Here is a 24,340-nt window from a genome sequence, read left to right on the forward strand (position 1 = left end):
GGATGCAACGTGGACCGCGCGGGGCTGCCGGCCGCACCGCCGCCGCGCCTCGCCGCCCGCTGCGCTAGAGCTCGCGTCCCGCCGGCAGCCGGGGGCCGGCGCTCGGCCCGGGGCTCCGGCTGCAGCAGGGGGCCCAAGCCCCAGGCGGTCTCGGGCGCCCACGGAGGGCTCCCTGGACCCCGACTCTCCTCAGGCCGCGCGGATTCCGTCTCCCGGCGCTCGTCCTCCGCGGACTGTGGTCCGCGCGCTCTCGGCGCCCGCGATGGGGAGACGGCGGCGGCTGTGTCTCCAGCCCTACTTCGTGTGGCTGGGCTGCGTGGCGCTCTGGGCGCAGGGCACGGCCGGCCAGCCCCAGCCTCCGCCGCCCAAGCCGCCCCGGCCCCAGCCGCCGCCGCAGCAGGTCCGGCCCGCCGCGGCGGGCTCCGAGGGCGGGTTCGCCGCGCCGGAGTACCGGGAGGAGGGCGCCGCGGCCGCCAGCCGCGTCCGGAGGCGAGGACAGCAGGACGTGCTCCGAGGGTAGGTGGGCAGGCGGCCCGGGGGGACCCCACGCGGGGCAGCTTCGATCCCACCCCCGTCGCTGAGTCTGGTCCGGCGGCTGGAGCGGCGGCCCCCTCCCTCCATCAGAAGCCCGAGCCGCCCTCCCTCCTTCCCCCCGCGACTCCGCGGGCAGAGAGCCCTCCCTCGGGGGTGGGTGGGTGGGAGGCCCCGGGCGCGGCGGGTGCAGCGCGGGCTGCGGCCGCGGTGCGGGGACAGGTTCCCAAGTGGGGCGGGGCGGGCCCGAGTCCGCGCCGCGCCGCGCCCCGCGCAGCCCGCCTGCTCCCCGCCGTCGGGGGCGCAGCTCCCGAGCCTTTTGTTTGAGGACGAGTGCGGGGCTCAGGCTTCGCTCGGGCCGGCAGACCCCGGGCGGCACCTTCCGACGCGCCTTCCTTGACACGCCCGGGCCGGAGTAACGGTGGATTCAGGAGGGACGCATTTGGGGACCGAGGGCAGGGATTTTTGAAACAGTGTTCCCTTTGTTCTCTGCATCCGGAGGCTACACTAGTAGCAAATTATATGTTTCCCTGTTTCTGTTCGCCCCTTAACAGGCAGTTAAGAGAGGGCCGACGGAAGGCAGGGTTTAGACGTTGCCCATCCTTCCCCATTCCAGCCCATTTACTTTCTTGTCTGCGCCCCCAAGCCCCAAGAATTTTGAAGTGTAGTTTTGACTTGTGTGTTGCCCCGGAATCTTCTCGCTCACGGTTTTTTTTTTTTGCTCGGAAACCCCGCTAATGTGTTAGCATACCCTTCCCTACATGTGCGTGACCTCCCTCCTCCACCGCAGGCCCAACGTGTGCGGATCCAGGTTCCACTCCTACTGCTGCCCGGGATGGAAGACGCTTCCTGGAGGAAACCAGTGCATTGTCCGTGAGTGCTCGAGGGGGACCCCAGCTTGGGCAGCGCGCTCGCCCCGTGTCAGGGCCGAGCTCTCGGACCCATCCAGTCAGGCGGCGGGACACACAGTTGCTTTCAGAATCCAGTGGCCGCGAAGCAGTGATAATTAGGACGCGGCCCCATTGGAGTGTTGGGGAAGAAGCAGCCGGTTTACATCAGTGTAGACTTTGCTTCTAGACTCTGTTGAAGGGCAATAATGATAAAGGTTTCAAAGATACTTGGAAGTTTTATCTTTCTGTGTCTATTAATACAAACTGAAGAGAGACTACAGCAATTCCCTAGATAACTCAAAACCACTTTTTCCTAAAGGAGTCCAGATAAGACCACAATGTGATTATGTAAATTATCTGGCTTTTGACTGCATGAGGTTTAGGCCTTTTGAAGATCAAGCTTTCTTAGGCCTTTGTACAAAACCACTTTATTATCTCTGGTTTCATCTCAACAGCCACATAACATAGATATGAAAGGAACTCTCTCAGGGAGTTAGAGTTGACCCAGGTCAACAAAATTTTTATAAGAACTCTTCCCAAATGGCTTGACCTTTTTCTTTTTTTCTTTTAGGATAGTTAGACTTAGAATTTACAGGCCCCACATCTCACGGCGTACAGTAGATTTCCAAAGTGTGAGGCTTAGAACTTAAAAAGTTCTGTATCTCTGACCTTAAAAGTCTTATTACATACTTTCCAAATTGTGTACCTGGTTCTCCCACTTTCTAAGTGAAGAAGAAGTCATTAGTTACCACCAGCCTCATACTGATGGACCGTGGGATGTCTTGTTTCACATGCTTGTGAATTTGTGATTTGAAGTGTGACTAGCCTTCTCCTGTATTTATCTAGCAGTCACATTTGTCTTGTTGGGAGGAGAGCCAGGTATCATAGACAGCACATTCATTTAGAGCCATCTTGACTTTAGATTGACCTTCATGTTCTCCAGGGAAAAGATCATTATGCAACTGTGAACAGAGAAAAAAAGGCAAGCCATACTAGCCAAGGGATAATAAGGATGTAGTGGCATTTCTGACTCTATTTATTGGTTTTGTGGGTTTGAGATAGACCTTTAGTGTTATTTCATGCAATTTTTTTTTTTTTTTTTTTTTTTAAAGAATGAAGTCTCGTGTGTTGCAAAGACTTCTTACAAAATTTTCTACCCTAAAAATCCCACAATCTCCAGTAGGGAGGCAAAAATGGGAAACAATGACTGTGTTCTTTAAAGTAATTCATGAAATATTTTAAGCAAATCCTCTGATTATAAGCCTTTATTTTAAAAAAGGATTTTGCATTCTTTTTTTCCCCCAAGACAGAAATCATCTATATGAGGCATAGAGAGAGAGTGTATTTACTCTCTCAGGCCAGTAGGGCATTACTTTGCCTGCTATAAACTTAACATGGTTCCTAGAATCCTACATACAACAGCTAATGTCACTCACCACACACCTGCCATACTAGCTGGGATGACTTAGGCACTGTGGAAAGTCTGACTCACTGAATGTAATGAATGTGACTGCCATTATTGAGTTGGAGAGCAGCCGAGAAGAAGGGATCGGTTTATGGTACGTGTTGAAAATCTGTAAAGTCGGATTTTATTGGATCGGTGTGGAATGGGAATTCCAGAGAACAGAGCCCTTCCAGAATATTTGAAGTAGAAATATATATATATATATATATATATATGTGTGTATGTGTGTGTGTGTGTGTGTGTATGTGTGTGTGTGTATATATCCCTCTGAGTGATTTAAATACTTTTAGTTTTTCAGTAACATTATGTTCTTATTTAGAAGAACAACTTTGGAAATCTCAGAGCGATAGTGAATATTGTAGCCTTCATTTCTACTACTTGAAATATTTGGGTACTTATGAAACACATTGGAAGTTACATGCATAATAAATTTCTAAAACACAAATTTTTACGTTTGTAGCTCCAAGAAACATGTATATCACTTATATAGATCAAGCATTTAGAGTTATCTATGATAATATTAGCATATTGAAAAAGTAATTCAAATGCCCAGGAATATAAAGTAGTACATAAAATAGAAGAATGTAATGCCTTTATATTCTCTTGTATGGATTTCATGTAAATTTTTAATTTTAGTATTTTCCTTTAAATTTAGTAGTGCAGTTATTTGTGACATTTAAAATGATAACATGGAGGTAATCACCAAATTGAAAGCATTGTAGTGTCAAAATCAAGAATTTTCATTCTAGAATTTCCTGGTGATAATAAGTTATTTATTATATTTTCTGGATTTCCACCATTTAGTGAAAGACAAAGCTCTGAGGCAACTTACAAGAAGAGTAGTAAAATATAGACTATGAGGACCAAAGATTAATTTTTTCACACATTTATATATTCACATTCTTTCTGTATAGAAAGATACTTGAAATGATTTCCTTCTAGCATTTTAATCTGTTGGGTGTTGAACAGGCTCCATGAAGAGGTGAAAAATGTATTTCTCAAACTACTGGAAACCTAACGCATTTTGATTTGAGTCTCAGTGTTTGTTGCTAGTGGTCTTAGTTGTAGTTTGCGAAGATCATTGAAGTACTTCAGAACTTCCATATATTTGTTTCCAAAAAATTGGAATTGACTTTCTCACTTTTCATTTGTTGTTGTTGCTGTTGTTGTTTAAGTCTTACTAGAACCTGATGCCATGGGAACCTTACTGATTTATTTGTGAAATTTTGTTATGAAGTGCATTTTGATCAATGGAATAGGAAGGGGTTGGCCTGAAATCATAGCCTTTGAACCTAAAAAGACATCAGAACAACAGTCCACTATAATCCCTTTATTTTATTTTACCAAGAAGAAAACAAAACCCAGAGAAGCTGTGTGGTCTTATTCTAAGTTTACAGTGTGCACACAGCGTAGCAAAACTCAACATTAGCCCTCTTTTATCCTATATACCCCTTACTGTGCTGCACACCTTCTCCCAGCATCGGAGAGCCCCTAACATCCATGTGTTCTTTCCCTCTCCTTTTGCTATTTCTGGGTCTCATGGTTTTCCTGATGTGATGGTGGGAGGGACAAGTAGTTAGGTGATGTATATCACAGGTTGAAATGAGTGAGGAGAAAAGGCCCACACACTTTTGCTTTTTACTGTCTCACAGATATAGAGCACACACCTGTGGTCATGACGAGGATCTGTTGTCTGGGGTTGTCCAGTCTGCAGCCATGAGACCTTCTTTGGGTATAGGACCTAGGAGGGGCACTTTGTAGATCACCTAATCTTAGACTAAATGTCAGCCTACTGGGAATGAGGGGGCTTCGAAATAAAACATTATGTTAGTGGACGTGTCATTTGAAAATTATTGGTGATCTGAAACTGTAGCACATTTTAAAAATTAGTAGTCAGCTCTGAGGCAGGAACCATGTTATTGCCAAAAATTAGTTTTTCATCTTCACACTATGATCTATGACATTTTCATTTATAAGGAGAGTACTAATGGAGATGATAACCATATCTTATGGATACCAAGAGGCAGTTTGGGAAAGAAAAACAATTACTGAGTTAACTCACTTCTATACAACATTCCCTTTACATTATTGGGGGGTGGGGGTCTCAGATCTCTGAAAATTGTGAGAGCCCTGTCTAGTAAAAGACACATGTGTCCGTTCGCTTGAATGTTTATAGCCAGTTTGAGGATGTTGCCAGACTCTCTTTTTATTGTCTTCATGCATCCAGTCATGGAGCATTAAAGTACATAAGCTTTGTATGTGAAGAAAGAATTCATTTACGGGTATAGAGATGAATCGCTCAGCTCATAGATGGAGTGATTCTAAATGTGGAAGAGACTTCCCATTTGGAAGGCACTCTGCTAGTGATTTTGAGGATCCATGGTATGTGCTGTGTCAGTAAGCCTAACATTCTTTGCTGTGATGACCCTCATACCTTGGAGGTCACAGCTGCAGGAGGTTTGACTCTCCCTCCATCAAAATGTCCTAACAGCTTTTCTGACCAACAGGCATAGGCTAGGTTGTGATGATAGCATGGGAGAAGAAAGGCTGGTGGAAGGAGAGTGGGAATTATTAAGGAGAACAAAGATTGATGATGGGGCAGGTCAGATACCAGCTGGGAAGGAATGTACATGGAACCCCTGTGGCTTGGCCAACTGGTTAGGGCCTGGGATCTCTGGCTCAGCCCATTTTATATTTTCTATGTCTCATGAAATTCTTTTCCAGAATGGGCTTGTGTTTTCTGAGGGTGTTTAGGACCTCTGGGTTTCATCAATCTTCCCAGCTTCCTACGACCAAGACTGCCTTGTGATAAATTCTGTGTATAAATTCTCTGCCTTGAATGGAAAACATGACCTGTATTGATAGGGGAGTTAAAGGATTACAGAACTTCTGAAGTAGTTTCATTTGTTTGCCCATTATCATAAGGATACATGTGACACTTAGTTTCATGTCTTTAGTGGGTCATTCTCTTGCCTATGAAATCAGACACTACATATCCCATATTTTTTTCATCTTAGTTTTTTTCAGGTTTATTGTTGTTAACCATAGCTTTGTTTTGTGGCCTGTGTTTATGACCTACTTATTCCCTTCACTCTCCTATTGTGCTTTCTGCAGCAATCTGTAGAAATAGTTGCGGAGATGGATTTTGTTCGCGTCCTAACATGTGTACTTGTTCCAGTGGCCAGATATCACCAACCTGCGGATCAAAATCAAGTACGTTTCTTGGATATGACCTTACCTTTCTGCATTATTCAGAAGCTTTTGAGTAAACACTAAATGTCCTTTTCCGCAAGGATATAAATCGGTGATTATTTTCCTCACTGACTAGATCTGTATTAATCTTAGGGATAAAAATCTTCAGTGGCTTAACTGATGCCACCAACAGCTTAATAATGATTTTATTAAGCAGATGGTTTAATTCTGGCCCAGGAGCTATGTGTCTATGAAGTAAAAGTGCATGTATATGCAGTGGGAAAGAAATTCTTTGTGAATAAGAACTACAACTCCTTGGGCTTTTACTCTGTGCCAGATAATGTTTTATGTTTTTGACTATAGCACTTTATTTCATCTTCATGCGAAAATCATAAGGTACTATTATCCCATTTTTCAGAGAAAGGAGATTGGCACATTTGAGTTAAGTAACTTACCCAGAGTACTAGAGATTTGAATCCATGTATTCTGATGCCTAAACCGGTAGACTCCAACCCTAGGCTCTATTTATTGCTTTAATGGAATCCTGCAGTTCACGCCCTATTTTGTGGGTGAACTAAAGGAGAAAGATAAGAGGATTGGCCTGACAACAGATATTATATACTGACTGGATGCTTTACATATATTAACTCACTTTACATGTATTAACCCTCAGCAACCTGGTAAGATCACAAAAGTGGAAAAGATTGTCAGGTATTCACGATTATTAATATGAGGCCAGTGTTTAAGATAATATTATAACAAGGTAGAAGCAAGTACTCTATTTAATTTCTCAGTAATTAAATCAGATTTTAAATCTTCCTCAAGCCAGAGTGATGTTGTTTTATTTTTAACATGTCTCTCTCCAAATTTTCTCTCAGAAAAGGTAGTGGAGAATGTATGTCTGACACAGAAATCGAAGATTCTAGGTTTTTATGAGCAATGTCATTGTCCTTGGGGACACATCTGTGTAAAAACTTCTAGTTTCATTTTCTTTGAAAATAATCAGTTATTTTCTCAGCCTTTTAAAGTTCTTCATAGTTTATCCAGGCTTTCTTGACCACTCTGATTAGCAGATTTCCTCCAGTGCTTTCAGGAACCTCCTGATCTGACTGCCTGGAAGATATTCTTGCCCACATTTTCATTATCCTGTTGTCTTAGTTTGCTCATATATGCCTTCAGAAAAAAAATCCTGGAGAAATTTTAGTTTAACTTCTTCTTAATCCTCTGCCTAGGCAGCTTAGCATTTCACGGGCATACCCTTGTTTTATGGTATATGATTTCATAAAGAATCCATGATTTTCTATGGCCTTCAGTAATACTCCCTTTTTTCTTTTCTTTCTTTTTTTTTTTTTTTAAGATTTTATTTATTTATTCATGAGACAGAGAGAGAGTGAGAGGCAGACATAGGCAGAGGGAGAAGCAGGCAGGCTCCCTGTAGGGAGCCCGATGCAGGACTAGATCCCGAACCTTGGGATCATGCCCTGAACTGAAGGCAGGTGCTCAGCCATGAGCTACCCAGGTGCTCCAATACTCCCTTTTCATCAGAAACATTTCTCTGTTTGCTAGTCCTCGTCCTACTCCACTGCCCTGAGGCATTTAGCACCATTATTTGCTCTGTTTATGAATTCCTCTTTTCCCTTCACTTACGCAGTATCAAAGGCCCCAGAGTTCCCTTTCTTGAGTATTATTTTTTAATCTTCTGCCTGCATCTTCTTCATTAGACTTCCACTCAATGTTTGGCATTCTCAACAGTCAGGCCTCCCTGGGTGAACTTATTTGCATCTATTCCTTCAACTACTACCCATATGTTGCTAACTCATAGTAATGATCTCCAGAAGAGATCCCTCCATTGAACCTCCTATTCACAGGTTCAGTTTCCTGTTTCAGGTCTCTACTTGAATGTACAGTAAACATCTGAAACTTGGTTGTGTAAAATTTGATTCTTTGCTGCTCATAGTCTGCTGCTTCAGGTTTCTCTTGCTTCAGCAGATGCCACTGCCATCTACTCAGTGCCTAAGCAACGGTTTCTCTTTCTCTCTACTTTTTCCCTCTTTCTCTCATGTCTGCTCTTTCAACAAGACCTGTGAGATCTGTTGGAAAACATCTCAAATGCATCTTCTCCGTTCTATCACCATTGATATCCCGTGGTTCAGCTTTCCTCATCTCTTACCCAGACCACTGCAGTAACTTCCTGATGGCTTTTTTGCCTTCCCACCTTGGCCCTCTTCAGATCTGTTCTCTGCAGAGCAGCTAGAGGAATCCTTTAAAAATACAAACTGCGTCACTTAAGTGTCTTATTTCAATCCTTTCGATGACTACTTTTGCATTCAGGATATAATGCAGACCCTTCCATGGCCTGAGAGACCTTGAATTATTTGATTGGCTTCTGAATGCCTAAGAACTTCTCCTCCCAGCCTGACTCTTAATAATCCCATGATTCTTTCAGTTCTTCAAGTAGAGGAAACTATTTGCCATCAAGGGTGTTTTAATTTTTTAGTTGGTCTCCCTGTGAGTTTCTGCTCTACTGCTTCTCATACCTGGCTCATTTTATTCCTTCAGAACTTTTCCTAGGTGTCACATCAGAATGATCTGCAGAGTCTCACTCTGGTCTAGGTTCCTCCTTGGCTCCAGGCTGTTCTCCTTCACAACACAGTTTCCTTTGGAGAACTTGTCATGATCCATAGTGAAACTGTAGTGTTGTTTACTTGTGTTTTGTCTGTCTCTCTGTGGGAATGCTAGTCTATCATTATAGCAGAGCATTGAGCACGTGGGGCAGACACTCAGCCTCTGTATCCTGAATGATACACAAGTGCCTCCCACTTCCTAGAAACTATGCTGTCAGGATATACTGATTTCTTTAACACTGCAAGTGTCATATAGTTTAAATGCCTGCCAGAAATACAACATTGTAACAGGATATGCTCCTGTGTGCACTTACACAAGTGGGTCATAACACTTCTGTAGAATACATTTGTCATTGAATTGGAGATTTTGTATAGTTTTATAACTCACAGATACTAAAATTTTAGTGATTGATATCTTTATATGTTTTTTTGTTGTTCATTGCAGTTCAGCAGTGCAACGTTAGGTGCATGAACGGAGGGACCTGTGCGGATGACCATTGCCAGTGCCAGAAGGGATATATTGGAACTTACTGTGGACAACGTAAGGAACATTGGAATAGACTTTGTTTATTAGAAGTTATTTGATTTAGTGAGTGTTTCATGCTAGGTCATAATTTAAGGATCTGTAAAGCCTCTGAGCATTAAAAAAATAACTTCATGTAGTAAGCCATAGTGAACAACTAAATTTCTAATTTTTAATCATAGATTTTTTTTTCTCTTTTAAGATTTCTGTGTTCTAAAACAGATGTTGATGTTGACTACCACCAGTAGCTCTTCAGAATTGACACATATCACAAGTTAATATTTACTTGCTTTTTAAAAAAATCTAGCTCTGTAAAACATGAATACCTTCCTGAAGGTATAGTAAAGATTGTTGTGATTTCTCTCTCTTTAGATTATCCCAGAATTAACCCTAGGGGAGCCAATCTTATAAATTATGTTTGTCCAGCACCTTCCTGCTCCTACCTAGCCAACTCTAGCCCAAAAAAGTTAGTACATTGGCATCTCCTGTTCTTGCAAGAAAACTGGCCTCAAGGCAGTGTATTCTCTCAGAAATCCATAAGCTTCACTTCCCACACTTGTCAATCTCAGATTACCATAACAGCTGTAGCCATACCTGAAAGCCATCTATACAAGGGGTCTACAAACTAAAGTCTAAATTAATTATTTAATGCAATAGTGCAGGGCTCTGAAACGATTTTTAAAAAATCAGGTGTCGTTGTGAAAGAGGGAGCCTTAATCCAATAAAGGTCTACTCTTCACTCACTGGAGGATACTTGGTACTAATTAAGAAATAATCTTTTAACAAGAATGTGAAGATTGTAACTCCTAGATTATGACATATTTCTGGGGAAGACTAGAGGTTTGTATTTTCCAAACTGTGGGACTCTTACAAGAATCTCCATATTTTTTGTAAGGATTTTATTTATTTATTCATGAGAGACACAGAGAGAGGCAGAGACATAGGCAGAGGGAGAAGCAGGCTCCCCACAAGGAGTCTGATGTGGGACTTGATCCCATGCCCTGAGATCACGCCCTAAGCTGAAGGCAGACGCTCAACCACTGAGCCACCCAGGCATCCCTCTCAACCCTTTTAACACAGGAGCACAAAGTTGTAGGTATGCAAGACGATCTACTTTGTTTTAAGCTAATCTTATTTTTGTTGGAATTTTAAAAGCTTAAAAAACTTGTTTTCAGTATGAATAAAGCATTAACCATTTTAACCATTTTTAAGTGTATGGTGAGTGGCATTAAGTATATTCACATTGTTGTGTAATCATCACTGCCATCTATGTCCAGAACTTTTATTACTTTGTACCCAATAAGCACTAACTCCTTATTTCTCCCTCACCCCATCTCCTGGCAACTAACATTTTCCTTTCTTTCTGTGAGTAATGGCTACTCAAGCTACCTCATACAAGCAGAATCCTATAGTGTATGTTTTTTCGTGACTCTTTTACTTAACATAATGTATTCATGGCTCATCCATGTTAGAGCATGTATTAGAATTTCCTTCCTTTTTAAAGCTGAATAATAATCCATTTTATGTAGTTGCCATATTTTGTTTATATCTCTTTGTCCCTGAATGGACACTTGAGGTGCTGCCACCTTTTGGCTGTTGTGAAGATGGTTGTAGGACCATCCATTTGTATCCCTGCTTTCAGTTCTTTTGAATACATACCCAGAATTAGAATTGCTAGTCCTTCCTATGTTATTCTGCTTTTAATTTAAAGAGCTGCTTTGCTATTTTCCTTAGTGGCTGTACCATTTTACCTTCCTACCAACAGTGCCCCAGGGCTCTAATTTTTCCACATTCTCACTAGTACTTATTTCTCTCTGTGTGTGTGTGTGTGTGTGTGTGTGTGTGTGAGTGAGATAGACATCCTCATAGATTTGAAGTCTATTTTCTTGTGGTTGTTGTTCTTTGTAAGATTGCCTTCCAGTTAGGGTAACATAGCTTTCTATTTATAAATGCTAGGAAGTTTTCTTTTAAAATAATTTAAGTAGGTGAATCAATTTAAAGAAAAATACTTTGGGTCAAAAATCAGTCACTTTTTTTCTGTAAAGGCCAGATAAATATTTTATGCTCTGTGGTCTCTGTCACAAGTACTCAGTTCTTTCATTACAGTGCAGAAGTGACCATAAACCATGTGTAAATGAAAGAACTTGGCTGTGTTTCAGCAGGACTTTATTTTTGGGCACTGAAACTTAAATTTTATACCATTTCCATGTGTCACAAAAATATTTACTCTTATTTTGAATATTTAACCATAGAAAATGTGAAAACCATTCTTAACTCATGGGCATTAAAAAAACACATCTGGTGGTGGGAAACATCTGACCTGTGGACTTTAGTTTGTAGACCCCTTGTATAGATGGCTTTCAGGTATGGCTACAGCTGTTATGGTAATCTGAGATTGACAAGTGTGGGAAGTGAAGCTTTATGGATTTCTGAGAGAATACACTGCCTTGAGGCCAGTTTTCTTGCAAGAACAGGAGATGCCAATGTATTAACTTTTTTGGGCTAGAGTTGGCTAGGTAGGAGCAGGAAGGTGCTGGACAACAGTGTAACAGAAATTTTAGCAACCTTTTTTTCATGAATTATTTTTTTTCTATATTTTCTTCAAATATTTAGGTATTTTCCAAATTTTATACAAGGGACTCCAGTTTATAACCACTAAAAAACAAAACCTACCTATTATGAACATAGTATTATAAGGACACAGATTTATACATTTTTTATACCTATACAGAAGTGGTAGGAGATCTGATTTTATTCTTTTTTTATTTTTTGAAGATTTCATTTATTTGAGGAGTGAGAGTGAGCGAGAGAGAGAGAGAGAGAGAGAGAGAGAAAGAACACAAGCTAAGGGGAAGGGGCAGAAGGAGAGGAAGAAGCAGACCCCCCCACTGAGCAGGGAACCTGATGTGGAGCTTGATCCTGAAATCATGACCTGTCCTGGGATCGAGCCCCACATCAAAGGCAGACGCTTAACCAAATGAGCCACCTGGACACCCTTGATTGTATTCTTTTTTTATAGAGTCCAGAATCAAGAGAAGAGACACAATTATCCTTCCTGAAACTCAACCTTTTATTTCATAGGGGAAGAGAATTGTAATTTCTTTAGAATTACAAGGAGGAAGGGCCTTGTCTCAACTGATCTTTCGAGTATTTGCTCAAATCTAACCTGAAACTAGCCACTTTCAGCCTGAATTCACCTGCTGTATCTGTCTGGGGTCTGTGTATGTATGTGTCTTCCTAAAGTTTGTGCAGAAAGAGTTCTAGCTGCTGTGTCCCTTCTTTGCTCTTCACATAGAAGTAGTAAAGGGATGAAAAGTAGTTTCCCTCCCTGGAGGAGGTGTTTCTATGTTCTTCTGCCCTGTGCCAAGCCATACCAATGTCCTCACACTTTTCAGTCAGAGGAGAGGGAAAATCAATGGGTCAGAAAAGCAGCACATGTGAAAATTTGTTCACTGAATATCTCATGGGACGGAATTATCACTGAGCAACATTTACTCAGAGTTCACAGAACATATGGTACAAGCAGATCATATATCCCACAAAATTCAATCACAGCAAATAAGAAGGTGCAGGGTATGTCACCTAGCATACGTTAACTCAAGACCTGGTGTAAGGAAGACACTTGCTAAGTTGTGTGACACAGAGATAGCATTATAGTCCTGAGAGTAAGGAAGCAGGTGTAACAGTTCTCAGCTTGTGAATCCAGAAACGTCCTGGAAATACATTTGCTAAAATGAGGATTATAAAAACATTTAAACTACTTAGCTGCCTTCCCAGAAATGTGGAAAGCATTCCTTAGAAAGCACTCTTTCATTTTTTTTCAGCAGTGTTTACCAAGTCACTCCTGTGAGCCCGATGCTGTGCAAGGTGTTGGGAATGTATCAGTGAGCAAACAACATGACCTAAAGGTTCCATTTTAGGTCGGTGCGAAAAGTGTTCTAGCCAGAGGGAAAAGCAGATTCACAGGACCTGTGGTGGGAACAGAGTTCACATATTTTGGAGATAATAAGAAAAACCATGTGGCTAAAGAGAGGAAAGGAGATAATGATGGGAGGTGAGTTCAGAGATGGTGGTGGACAGCCTTATCCACCAAGGAAAGAAATTTGGACTCTAAATATTATGGGGAGTCATTGAGGTAGTTTGAGCTGTGGAGTGATAGGATCTGATTAACTTAAAATAAAAATCACTCTGGCTGCTACTGGATTGGAGAAAGGGTGAGAGAAAACATGAAAGGTGAGTTAGCAGCTACTGTAGTGGTGCTGATGCATAGTGCTGGTGTAATTGAAGATTTGGGAAGTGCTTGCCTTGAGCTTGTATTTGGAGGGAGAATCTGTGAAAGGAAGTATGTGCTGATGAGCAGGTGTGCTGGGGGGAGAAACAAACAGAGGTCCGTGATGGCAACTGGAGAATTGGGTGGAGCTCCAGAGTGAATGGTACTGTCATTTCCTGAAATGGCAATGACTGAACTGGAAGTGGGTTAGAGCTGAAAACATGGGAGGGTGAGAATTCTGTTCTGGACTTGGTAGTTTAAAAAGTCTATTTAGACCTCTAGTTGGAAAGATGTAAGAGCTCAGATCTTCAGAGAGAGCTGAGGGGGATACTAACTTGGGCTCACATAGACTGGGTTTTTATAAAGGTAACAGGTTAAATACAGGCCTGGATGAAGATCACTGGGAAGTTGCTGTGGATAGTGTATAGCATTGGTTTTTCCCCATTGCCTTTTGCTTTATCCCATACCAGGTGCGAGCATTTCTTTCTTCCTGGGTGGTCAGCCTTCTTTCCATGGTGGAAATTTAGGCATATTCATGTTTCTTTCCAACTCCATTTAAACTACAGATTTTCATTTCTGTTTTGTTACAAGAAAGACCACTTCATGAAATAACTCTCATCATAACTCTTTCTCAAGAAGGATAACTATTTCATTCATTCATTCATTTCTTTAATTTTTTAAATTCTGCTTTTTTATGCATTGTCCACTTCTTTTGCTGTTGTTCAGTGTAAACTTTGGGTGATATTGAGCAGGTCTCCTTTTCATGCAAATACTCTGTAGAATAAAAGAGAAGGAGAATTTAAGTTTGTAGAACAGTTTTCATGTGCAGCCACTGTACACTGTGTTTTATACACCATTTGATTTAATCCTCAAGCCCCTCTTAGGTAGGATCTATTAACTCGATTTTTCAGCAAGGGAGCTGAGAATGAGAAAGATGACTAGGTGATTAGGATGTGCTGAAAACAACAAAACTCCTTATCTGTTCACTGTGACTTTCTGCATTCCAAAATAGTGCAAAAAGGGCTGCAAGATTCTCACATATTGCAGGATTTTTGTTTAGTATCTGTGAGGGATCAAATTCTATAGTCGATGATAGAGATACAAAGGCAAGCAGACTCTCTCGTCCCTGTCGTGGAAGAGCTCACTCTCATGGAAGAACAAGGTGGGTGAATTGGTGGACAAGCTCTTAGTACCAGTATTTTCTCTGAGAAGACATGATTCTTAGATTCAGCTGCCATCACAAGAGTTTGTAGGAATAGTTATTTTTCAGGGAATCTGCGAAATGGTCTTTGCAGAGCGGTCTTCTTCTTTGTGGTCCTGGCTGCTGAGGGTGGTATAGTCGGGGAGGGGAGCTGCTCAGGGTCATTTCTGGTTCCCTGGCCCCCTGGAGCCCACCGAGCCTGAACTGAATCCTAGTCTCCCTGGTCACTAGTGGAAAGGAGTGGAGGAGTGCATGCCGTCTGTATTCATGTTAGTTTTTCCCTTTTCTTATTTACCCACCCCCGTCTTTTTGGGGGAGGCTTTTTTGTCTTCTTTGATTTTTCCTTCCTTTTGTTGCCATATCCTCTTTCTTTATCCATATCACATCCCCTTCCCCTTTTTTCCTGTTTCTCTACTACCTATTGTCTGCCCTTTTTTTTCCTGCATTTCCCCATATTATAATTTCTTACCTGTGAAGATTGATTATGGGGTTAATAGAACTAAGACAGAGGATTGGATAGTTATATTCTGACAGTATAAACGTTTGAGGCAGTCAATCCTTGTGATTCTGTTTAAAAGAAAAAAAAAACTTTATGAGGTGTGTGCCTAACAATGTAACTTACGTGAATTGTGTAGACTTTTGTCCCATTATACATTACATATATTTATTTCAATGCCTGATGTATGCTGTAAAGTGTGTTTGAGATGTAAGATCCATTTTGGGCTGCATCTCCATGCTATGTTGTACAGATGATCCTTGAACTGCCAGCCCTCTGCACAGTTGAAAATCCATGAATAACTTTTGAATCCCCAGAAATCTAACTACTAATAGTTGTTTGGAAGTCATACTGATAACATAAACAATGGATTAACACACATTTTTTATGTTGTATGTATTATATACTATATTCCTTAAGTATGCTAGAGAAAAGAAAATGTGATTAAGGAAATCCTAGGAAAGAGAAAATATATTTACAGCACCGTACTGTATTTATAAAAAAAATCTGCTTATGAGTGGACCAGTACAGTTGAAACTTGTGTTGTTCAGTGATCAGCTGTATATGGAGATATTCTATATAATGAGCTTCTTGCCGTGTTTGTGTGCAGCTGTCTGCGAAAATGGATGTCAGAATGGTGGACGTTGTATTGGACCTAACCGCTGTGCTTGTGTTTATGGATTCACTGGTCCACAGTGCGAAAGAGGTAAGAAAAGATAAATGAGAACCTTCCTTTGGAGAAGTCTCTTTTGATCTAAAAATGTATAATTTTTTGTTATCCAAGGAACATTCTTCTAATGAAATAATATTTTTGTTTTTGATGGTGTCTATACCTTGAATGGTTAAATTATGAGACATAACTAATACCAGCTAAAGAGTGTCCATGTTCTCCAGTGGAATGATTTCAGTTCAGGAAGCCAGTGGAAGTTCTGTTGGGCAGGAGAAAAGGAGTGGAAGAATGGAATCCTTAGTAGGAATCCAGCATTGTCTACTTTATCCATGTAAATGGACATTCACGCCAATATGAAACCAATTTACCATGATATCACTTAAACTCATGATCTACTTACTGACTGCTAAAAATCTCCAGTGTTGATGTGCTAAATGTCCTGGAAGCAATTGGTTATCAATGACATATCAAAGATATTTAATCTTCTAAAATGCAACAAATAACTATTAAACACTGAACCATATGAGAAAAATAAGTTTAAACTAAATGAAGTATTACAAAATCACTCAAAATGGCATACCTCTTGATTTTCTCAAGGCTTGTCATAGCATCTAGACTTGTATAACACTTTCTTTGTTGCATTGCATTATTAGAGTGAAGTTATGCCATTGAAATATTAGATAAGTAGTGGTGATGGTTTATATATGTACAGAGACTCTAAAGAAACCTTGTATTTAATAAGTTATACTCATTTTCCTGACAAGAATTTCATTTTGGTATTTGGGTTAAATCTTGAGAAGATGATGAAGAATTTGAATTCTATGGTGAAGTTTAAAAAGTAAAATATATGCAGGCTTTTAACATACACTGATGTGTATATATACATCATGGTATTTATATTATTCCTAAGGTAACAGAGATTTCTTGGAACTGAAATACATTCCACACATGACAGAGTTTATGGTTTTACTTAGGGAAAATTTAAATGTTTTTACCAGATGCTTTTATTTTGGGAAGAAAAATTAATTATGAAATGTTAGCATAAAAAGGTAAGTTGTCAAGAATGTAATAATACAAATTTCCTATGTAATGTTAAGTTTATTTAAAAACTATAAAATGAAAAATAGTTAAATTTAAGATGTCAAACATAATTATAATTGGTGGAGATAATGCTCATATTTCTGCAAGTCATATACTCTTTGTAGTTCTTTCATCCTGGAGCACATTTCAAGGTCAATTCCTAATTGGTGAAGGAATTGAGCAGTTTCAAGTTAGAGGCTTCCAGGAATTACATAATCATTCTTCAACAGTTATCCATTCATTAGCTTTGTTAGTCCTTACTAAATTTATGGGAATCCAATAGAGACGTACGTATATCTTACATGTACAGTAGCATGTTTTCATAAGAAATTACAAAATTAATTAGTTAATAGGTTAGCCTGAAGAATATTTTAAAAACAGGGGCTTGTTTCTTAAAAATCTTTTTAATTATGCAACTGATGAATTATTGAACACTGCTCTGAAACTAATGATGTACTATATGTTGGCTAATTGAATTTAAATTAAAAATTTTTTTAAAATCTTTTTAAATTACTACCTTTCAGATGAAAATTCTAAAGCTTTATTTCTTGTAAAAAAGAAAGAGTTGGTAATTTTCACTCTTGTATTGCAAATATAAACTTACATACTTTTAGAAAATATATTTGGTGCAATCCTTTAGTGTGTAATAGTTAATTCTGCTAAAAGTAGAGTTCCTCATTTTTCTTAAGAAACATTGTCTACACAGATACAAAAGGAATAATTCACTTATGTTGAGCTTAGTGAAGAGGCTCACATGCCCTGTTAAAATTTAAGGTTCATATTATGTTTTTCAGTTATAGAGTTTCCAAATATATGTTCTTTGTTCCCTTAAAAAAACAAAACAAAACAGACTTTGTAAAATGAGAGGGATATTTTTCCTCCTTAATGTAGGACACATACAATTTTCCTTTAAATCGGCCTCTGGGTATCAGTTGTATGATAAAACATGGCAGCTTTTCCAGCTATCTAAGCTTCTGGCAGACTAGTTTCTGGACTGGAGACAGAGACTGAGTGGTAACTGAGTGGCTGGCATGATTATGGTGTTTAACTTGAGTCTTGCTGCTTGGTAAGCTGAACCTCTTTGGCGTTCTCTTCTCACTCATGCTGATATGTACATACAATGACCATTAATACTTAGCTTTAAATAAAGAGTACTTATGGCCACTGCTGATTGTAGGAGGCAGACAACCAAGCTGTGTCCAAGGCACATGTGAAGACTCCGTTCTTTGGCTCCTCTCTCCAAATAGACGGCATTTGAAAAAAAGATAAATATTGCATTTAATGTGTCCCCAAGAATACATGGATATGGAATTAACATCATATATCAAGACCTGCCACTTTTTTATCCTAACACTTAAAGAGTATCTTATTATTTATCAGTAGAAACTTGGAGGGGGCGGGGCAGGGAGGCAAGAAATGAATTTACTTAAGGGGTTTCTGGACAAAATAATGGTCATTACTTGATCACAAATGCAGCTAGCTCAAAGTCCCTGTTTCAGCTTCTTTGACTTAAATGGTTGTTGAAATCTTGAATTTTCCTAAGGCTTATATAAGGACCATTTGTTAGAAATGTAGCCTAGACTTTTAAAAATTACCCATAAATTATTACTTCACACTGTTTTTTATCATGTAAATGTGACTTTAAAAATGCATACATTTGCTGAAATTGCAAATATCCCTGTTTTGATTGACATTTCCTTTATAACGTACGTTTTTCAGTAAAGGGTACCTTAAAAAAGCTGGATCGGAGATTAATTTTTAAATCTATTGACATTTTTAAGAAAAATACCATTTGTGAATCTGAAGCTACTTTAAAAAAGGTTAGATCAAGCGTTCAAGTCTGAAATGTAAACTTTCAAGCCTTTGTGTAAAATGAAACATGGATAGATTTCTTGTCAGGATAAGTTTCATAAAATCATTTAGTTGTAGAACCTAATGCATAATCTCAATATCTGAAAGCCTGAGGAGGAGTTACTCAGCCTTTGCTTGAATATCTCCAGGCACAGAGTTCTCACTCACTCACCTCTTTGTGAAGCAGGGCTTCATTGTCAGAATCCTCTTTGTTTTCAAATGCTCTATTATTATGGTACTGCCTAAGCTAGGCGTTTAGCAAATGGTTAGCCCATCCCTCATTGTCCAATTCATTAGACATGACTTCTCTAAAAGGAGGAACCCACAATCTTAACACTCAGGTTTTCCTATTGGCGACTTGAAGTCAAATTATAAGTTCTTGACTTATTCTCTATAATTTTGCTCATCCACTCACATCTCGGGAAGTAAAGTAACTGTAAACAGCTAATCAGCCTACTTGGACCATATCTAGATTGTCCAAGAACAGGAGTGGAAGCAGGCAAATTAGGGTTTTCCTGAATTCTGGTAATTAGGTAGACCAGACTTAAGTTTGTTCAGAAATAACTGATGCATGTATTAATTAACATTAATTCCATGGTCTTGGAATTTATTATAAAGTACGCTTGGTGGGTTTGCTCAGCCTATGAAGTAACAGCAAATTAGTGTGATGAGGAATACAGGGGAACATGGTGAGAGAATAAGCTGGCATATTATGCAAAATTTTATACACAGTGGATTTGATGCTTCCAAGAAATGCATAAACAGTACGTTTCAGAAAAAAAAATCCTTCCATTGTAATATTCTCATCTAAAAGAAACACGTTTATTATAAAATAATTTAGAAAATAAGATAAACAAAAATATGCAGGTATTAATAATTCCTCCAGTCAGAAGTAATTATTTTATAACATTTGGAGGGGATAGGCTTTGAATATTTTTTTCTACTACATATTTAATGCAGATGAAGAATGGGTCTTTCCATTCTTACTGGAATCCACTCTTTTTTTTTTTTTTTAAAGATTTATTTATTCATGAGAGACACACAGAGAGAGAGAGAGGCAGAGACATAGGCAGAGGGAGAAGCAGGCTCCATGTAGGGAGCCTGAAGCTGGACTTGATCCCGGGACTCCAGGATCACACCCTGGGCCAAAGGCAGATGCTCAATCACTGAGCCACCCAGGCGCCCTGGAATCCACTCTTCTTAACATGAAATCTGCTTGTCTCCTGCTCCTCATTTGTGTTATTAAATACATTGTTACAGATTGAAATAGTTGTGATGCATATTGTAACAATGAGGGCTAGGCAGCTAAATTCTCTCCAATCATTCCATGTTTGTAAAATTATTTTCTTGATGTCACAGATGAAAGAACTTTGCCCAGGTGAAAGTTAACGGTAGCACTGGAGAGTATAAGGATAAGGAGGGTATCAAACGAACTAATTTTAAGACCTTAAACTCAATTACTGTGGTGTAGCTGCCTGCCTGCCATAATTATATTTCTTTGTTAGTCAACATTTAGGGTCATTTCTGGATTTTCTTTTTGTTTGTTTGTTTGTTTGTTTGTTTTTGGCTTATTTGTATTTTAACAGTGCTGTGACAAGAGTCTATGTAGATAAATCTGTATCTGCAATTTTATTCTTAGGATATAGCATAGAAATGCAACTGCTGGGATCCCTGGGTGGCGCAACGGTTTGGCGCCTGCCTTTGGCCCAGGGCGCGATCCTGGAGACCTGGGATCGAATCCCACATCAGGCTCCCGGTGCATGGAGCCTGCTTCTTCCTCAGCCTGTGTCTCTGCCTCTCTCTCTCTCTCTCTGTGACTATCATAAAAAAAAAAAAAAAAAAAAAAAAATGCAACTGCTGAATTGTCTAATATGTGAGAATTTAAAGCCTTTGATATGTTGTTTATTTTTCTCTAAAAAGACTTTTTATGATTTATTCCTTTGGTATTATGTATAGAAAGTCTTTATTTATTCCCAAATCTTATAAATATCTGTAGTTTCCCCTGCCTAGTGCTATGCTATGGAGATTTTATTTCTTTTTGCTTTTTATTTTTATTTTTTTTCTTTTTGCTTTTTAAAGGACAAGTTAGGAGGGTAACTTTATTTTTAAATGAAGTAAATTCATTTATGAATATTTATCATGTATCCTTTAGGTGGGTATTGTTAGGCTACATAGTTGGAATTCAAGCTACAAAGCCCAATGATACAAACTCTCTGTTAATGAGAAGTGAACTAAAGAACAGTAGTGGTCATCTACTTAAATATTAAAAAGTAATACAATCTGTAAATACTGAAATAGGAATATGAACAACTTTATGAGAGAGCTCAGGAATGTTTCCTAGTTAAGGGAGATTTAGAAATGTCTTCTTGCAGTTAATCTGAATGAAAAAAATGAAAAAATATAACTCATTATAATGAGAAAAGCAGTTTTGAACTAATTCCTGTATTGATATTACAAGATATATTGTGATTAACTTTTATGCTAAATAACATTATTTAAACTCCATACTTAAGTACCAGTTACCACAATCACTGAGCTGAACTTGTTTTATGGAAATAAAATGTCTGCCTTTCTCTTACACTCTGAAGATCTAGTGAGAAAGAAATTAAAAGGAACAGAGAGAGAACATTACCAACCACAGATGTCAAACTCACGTGTGCCCACACGCATGCATGCACACAGACACACATTTCTGCACTCGTGAGACTGTTAGAATTTTATAACCTCACACTCTCTAAGCTAAACTTAGCCTTAAATGGGCATCAGAGAAATACCAAAAGATCTGTGAGAACTTTACTTTTTGGCACTAGCTCAGATGACATCCTTATCTTGAATGCCATTAAGAACATGAGGGAAAGAAAATGAGAGCAAAAAAGCAGACAGTGGGAAAAAGAAGGGAAGAGAGGGAAGAAAGGAAGGAAGGATGAAAGAAAAGTGTAATGCTTGAGACTAGGAGTGGAGACCCTTGATTCTAGAAAGGAAAGATCCACATTTGAGAGACAGCCATTGATTGATCTGATCTGGGTGAAGCCAGGGCCCCCAATTCTCAGTCTTTGCTTTAAACCTCTGCTGTTTAGATGTGTGCAATAAGATCAAGTGTGGGGGATCCCTGGGTGGCTCAGTGGTTTGGCGCCTGCCTTTGGCCCAGGGCGCGATCCTGGAGTCCCGGGATCGAGTCCCGCGTCGGGCTCCCTGCATGGAGCCAGCTTCTCCCTCCTCCTGTGTCTCTGCCTCTCTGTCTCTCTGTCTATCATAAATGAATAAATAAATCTTTTAAAAAAATAAGATCAAGTGTGCTAGGATCCTGTTAGACTTTGGTGCTTTACCTTTGAAGCCCCTTTGAATTAAAGCAGTGAGTGTTTTCATTTATTCCAGCTCTAAGTGCCCTTAAGTACATTTCTTTGGTATTGGTTTATCTACCTGCAGGCAGGGAAAACTGCAATAGAAAATTTAAAATATTAACACATTTTATATATGTGTAATTTCCATAAGTATTTTTCTCTTTTCCTATCTCAACATCAGATTGCAAGGCATTAGAGATTAACTTGTGTGGAATTTGGGCAGAGCTATCTCACACACACACACGCACACACACACACACACAAATTAAATATAAAGAAATGTTATGTAGGATTCAGTCAAAAGTAGTAATAAAATGGGTATGTGTACTCTGTACATTTGACCCTTGAACAATATAGATTTGCAGTCTGCAGCTCTACTTATATGTGGACTTTTTAAATAAATATACTGCAGCACTATAAATTTATTTTCTCTTTCCTATGATTTTCTTAATATTTTGTTTTCTCTTAACTTCATTATAAAAATGTAGTATGTAATACACATACAAAATACGTATTGATCAACTGTTCTTGTTAGTGATAAGGTTTCTAGTCAAACAGTAGGCTACTAATGCTTAAGTTTGGGGAGTCAGAAGTTATATATGGATTTTCACCTGTGCAGGGATCAGTGCCCCTGACTTCTTTGTTGTTTAAGGATCAGTCATATTTCAAAAAATCTCAGACATTAAAAATTCCTAAATAGCACCTGCATCCAAGGGTTTCAAATAAAGGACTGTGTACACACAACTGCTTTGTGGAATTGTTGAAAAGATTAAAAATGTGTTCAGCTCCTGACACATAAGAGGCAGAGTGCCTGGCTCATAGTAAGCATCCACTGAGTAATATTCATTGTGTTTTGAGTACACAGGGTGTAGTGAGAATTAGAACTGAAATTTATTATGTTTTAAGTATACAGGGTATAGGCAGAATCAGAATTCAATGTTAAGGCCTGTGTGACCTTGGAAATGTGATTACCCTATTCTGATACTTGCATAAAAATGTGTCTTTCATATCACCCTTACTTTTGTGACTTAAATGATACACTAGAATACCTAGTACCCAATAAATGATAATCACTGATGCTAATCTCTTTTAACTGGACTCCCCATTTATCAAAAATAAAGTAGGTATGGTGGCTGGCTGTTCAAAATGGAATAATCAAAAATGGAATCTCAAATAGGGAATAGAAGGATTTTGTTAGTTACTTAAGTCACTTAAGTCATACAAATAAAGTTTTATGCATGTCCTTATTGAGAATATATACCATATTTTAAGGGAGGCTCACCTTCATGGTATGAGAATTAAATGAGAGATACAGTGTCAAGCCATGGTCTGGTACAGAGTATATATATATATATATATATATATATATATATATATATGTGTGTGTGTGTGTGTGTATAGTTTGCTCAAGATACTTCTAATCAATAGTATTGCATGTTACTCAATCTAATAGAAGGAGCTTGGGAAGGGTCTTCAGATAGTTCAGAGAATAATTCCTCTGTGAAGCTTTCCCTGACCACCACCCACCCTCTGCTCAGTTTACTTCTCATGCAAAAATTAGGCATGTTCTCCTTTTATCTATTTGTCATGTACTCTATCTTCTACAATAGTTCTCTTCATCACTGTGTTGTGACTAGTCGCTTACCTGGAGGTGAGCTTGTTAGGAATAGAGATTTTTATCTTAAGCTGCCTTTGTGTTTCCTCTCCTCCACACAATGCAGTATATGCAAGGGACACCAGTTACATGACTGGATAAGCATTGGGGTTCCCAGTAGAAGAGTTAGGATGAAAAAAAGTATAGACATGGTAGAGGTTCTTGGCTCTGGAATGTTCATGGAGACTTGTTTATCATGGATGCTGTAGGATACAGTTAATGAAACAGAAGAGCAGAAGATGAGGCTGGGAAAATAGTCTTGGACCTTAATATATGGAGTCTGGAATGCCAGAGTTGAGAGGCTGCCCTCTATTTGGCAGGCACTGGGGAGAGGGATTATGAAGGACTTCTGTACTTAAAAGGAGTTCTCCAGAGAGGTTACTCTGGGGTGGCAAATAAAAGGGAATGGAGGGTGGAGAAACCAAGACAGAGAGACCATTCTGATTCTGAACTCATTGCTTATCAGCTTGATCACAGCAATGAATATATTATGATGGTATATTTTTATTGAGATTGTAGTTTATATATGTGAAATTAGATTGCTAGTATTAA

General features: G+C 39.3%; 1 protein-coding gene across 1 annotated transcript in view; it reads left to right on the forward strand.

The window, feature by feature from the left end:
* The first annotated feature begins 260 nt into the window (after window positions 1–260).
* FBN2 (fibrillin 2) overlaps window positions 261–24,340 on the forward strand; it is a 244,367-nt gene continuing 220,287 nt past the window's right edge. Inside the window, 5 exon segments of the mRNA XM_041764048.1 lie at window positions 261–516; window positions 1,322–1,404; window positions 6,001–6,099; window positions 9,148–9,243; window positions 15,803–15,898. Of these exon segments, the coding sequence (XP_041619982.1) occupies window positions 263–516; window positions 1,322–1,404; window positions 6,001–6,099; window positions 9,148–9,243; window positions 15,803–15,898 (628 nt within the window). The 5' untranslated portion in view covers window positions 261–262.

This window comes from Vulpes lagopus, chromosome 7 (assembly GCF_018345385.1).
Source record: "Vulpes lagopus strain Blue_001 chromosome 7, ASM1834538v1, whole genome shotgun sequence".
Taxonomy (NCBI): Eukaryota; Metazoa; Chordata; class Mammalia; order Carnivora; family Canidae; genus Vulpes; species Vulpes lagopus.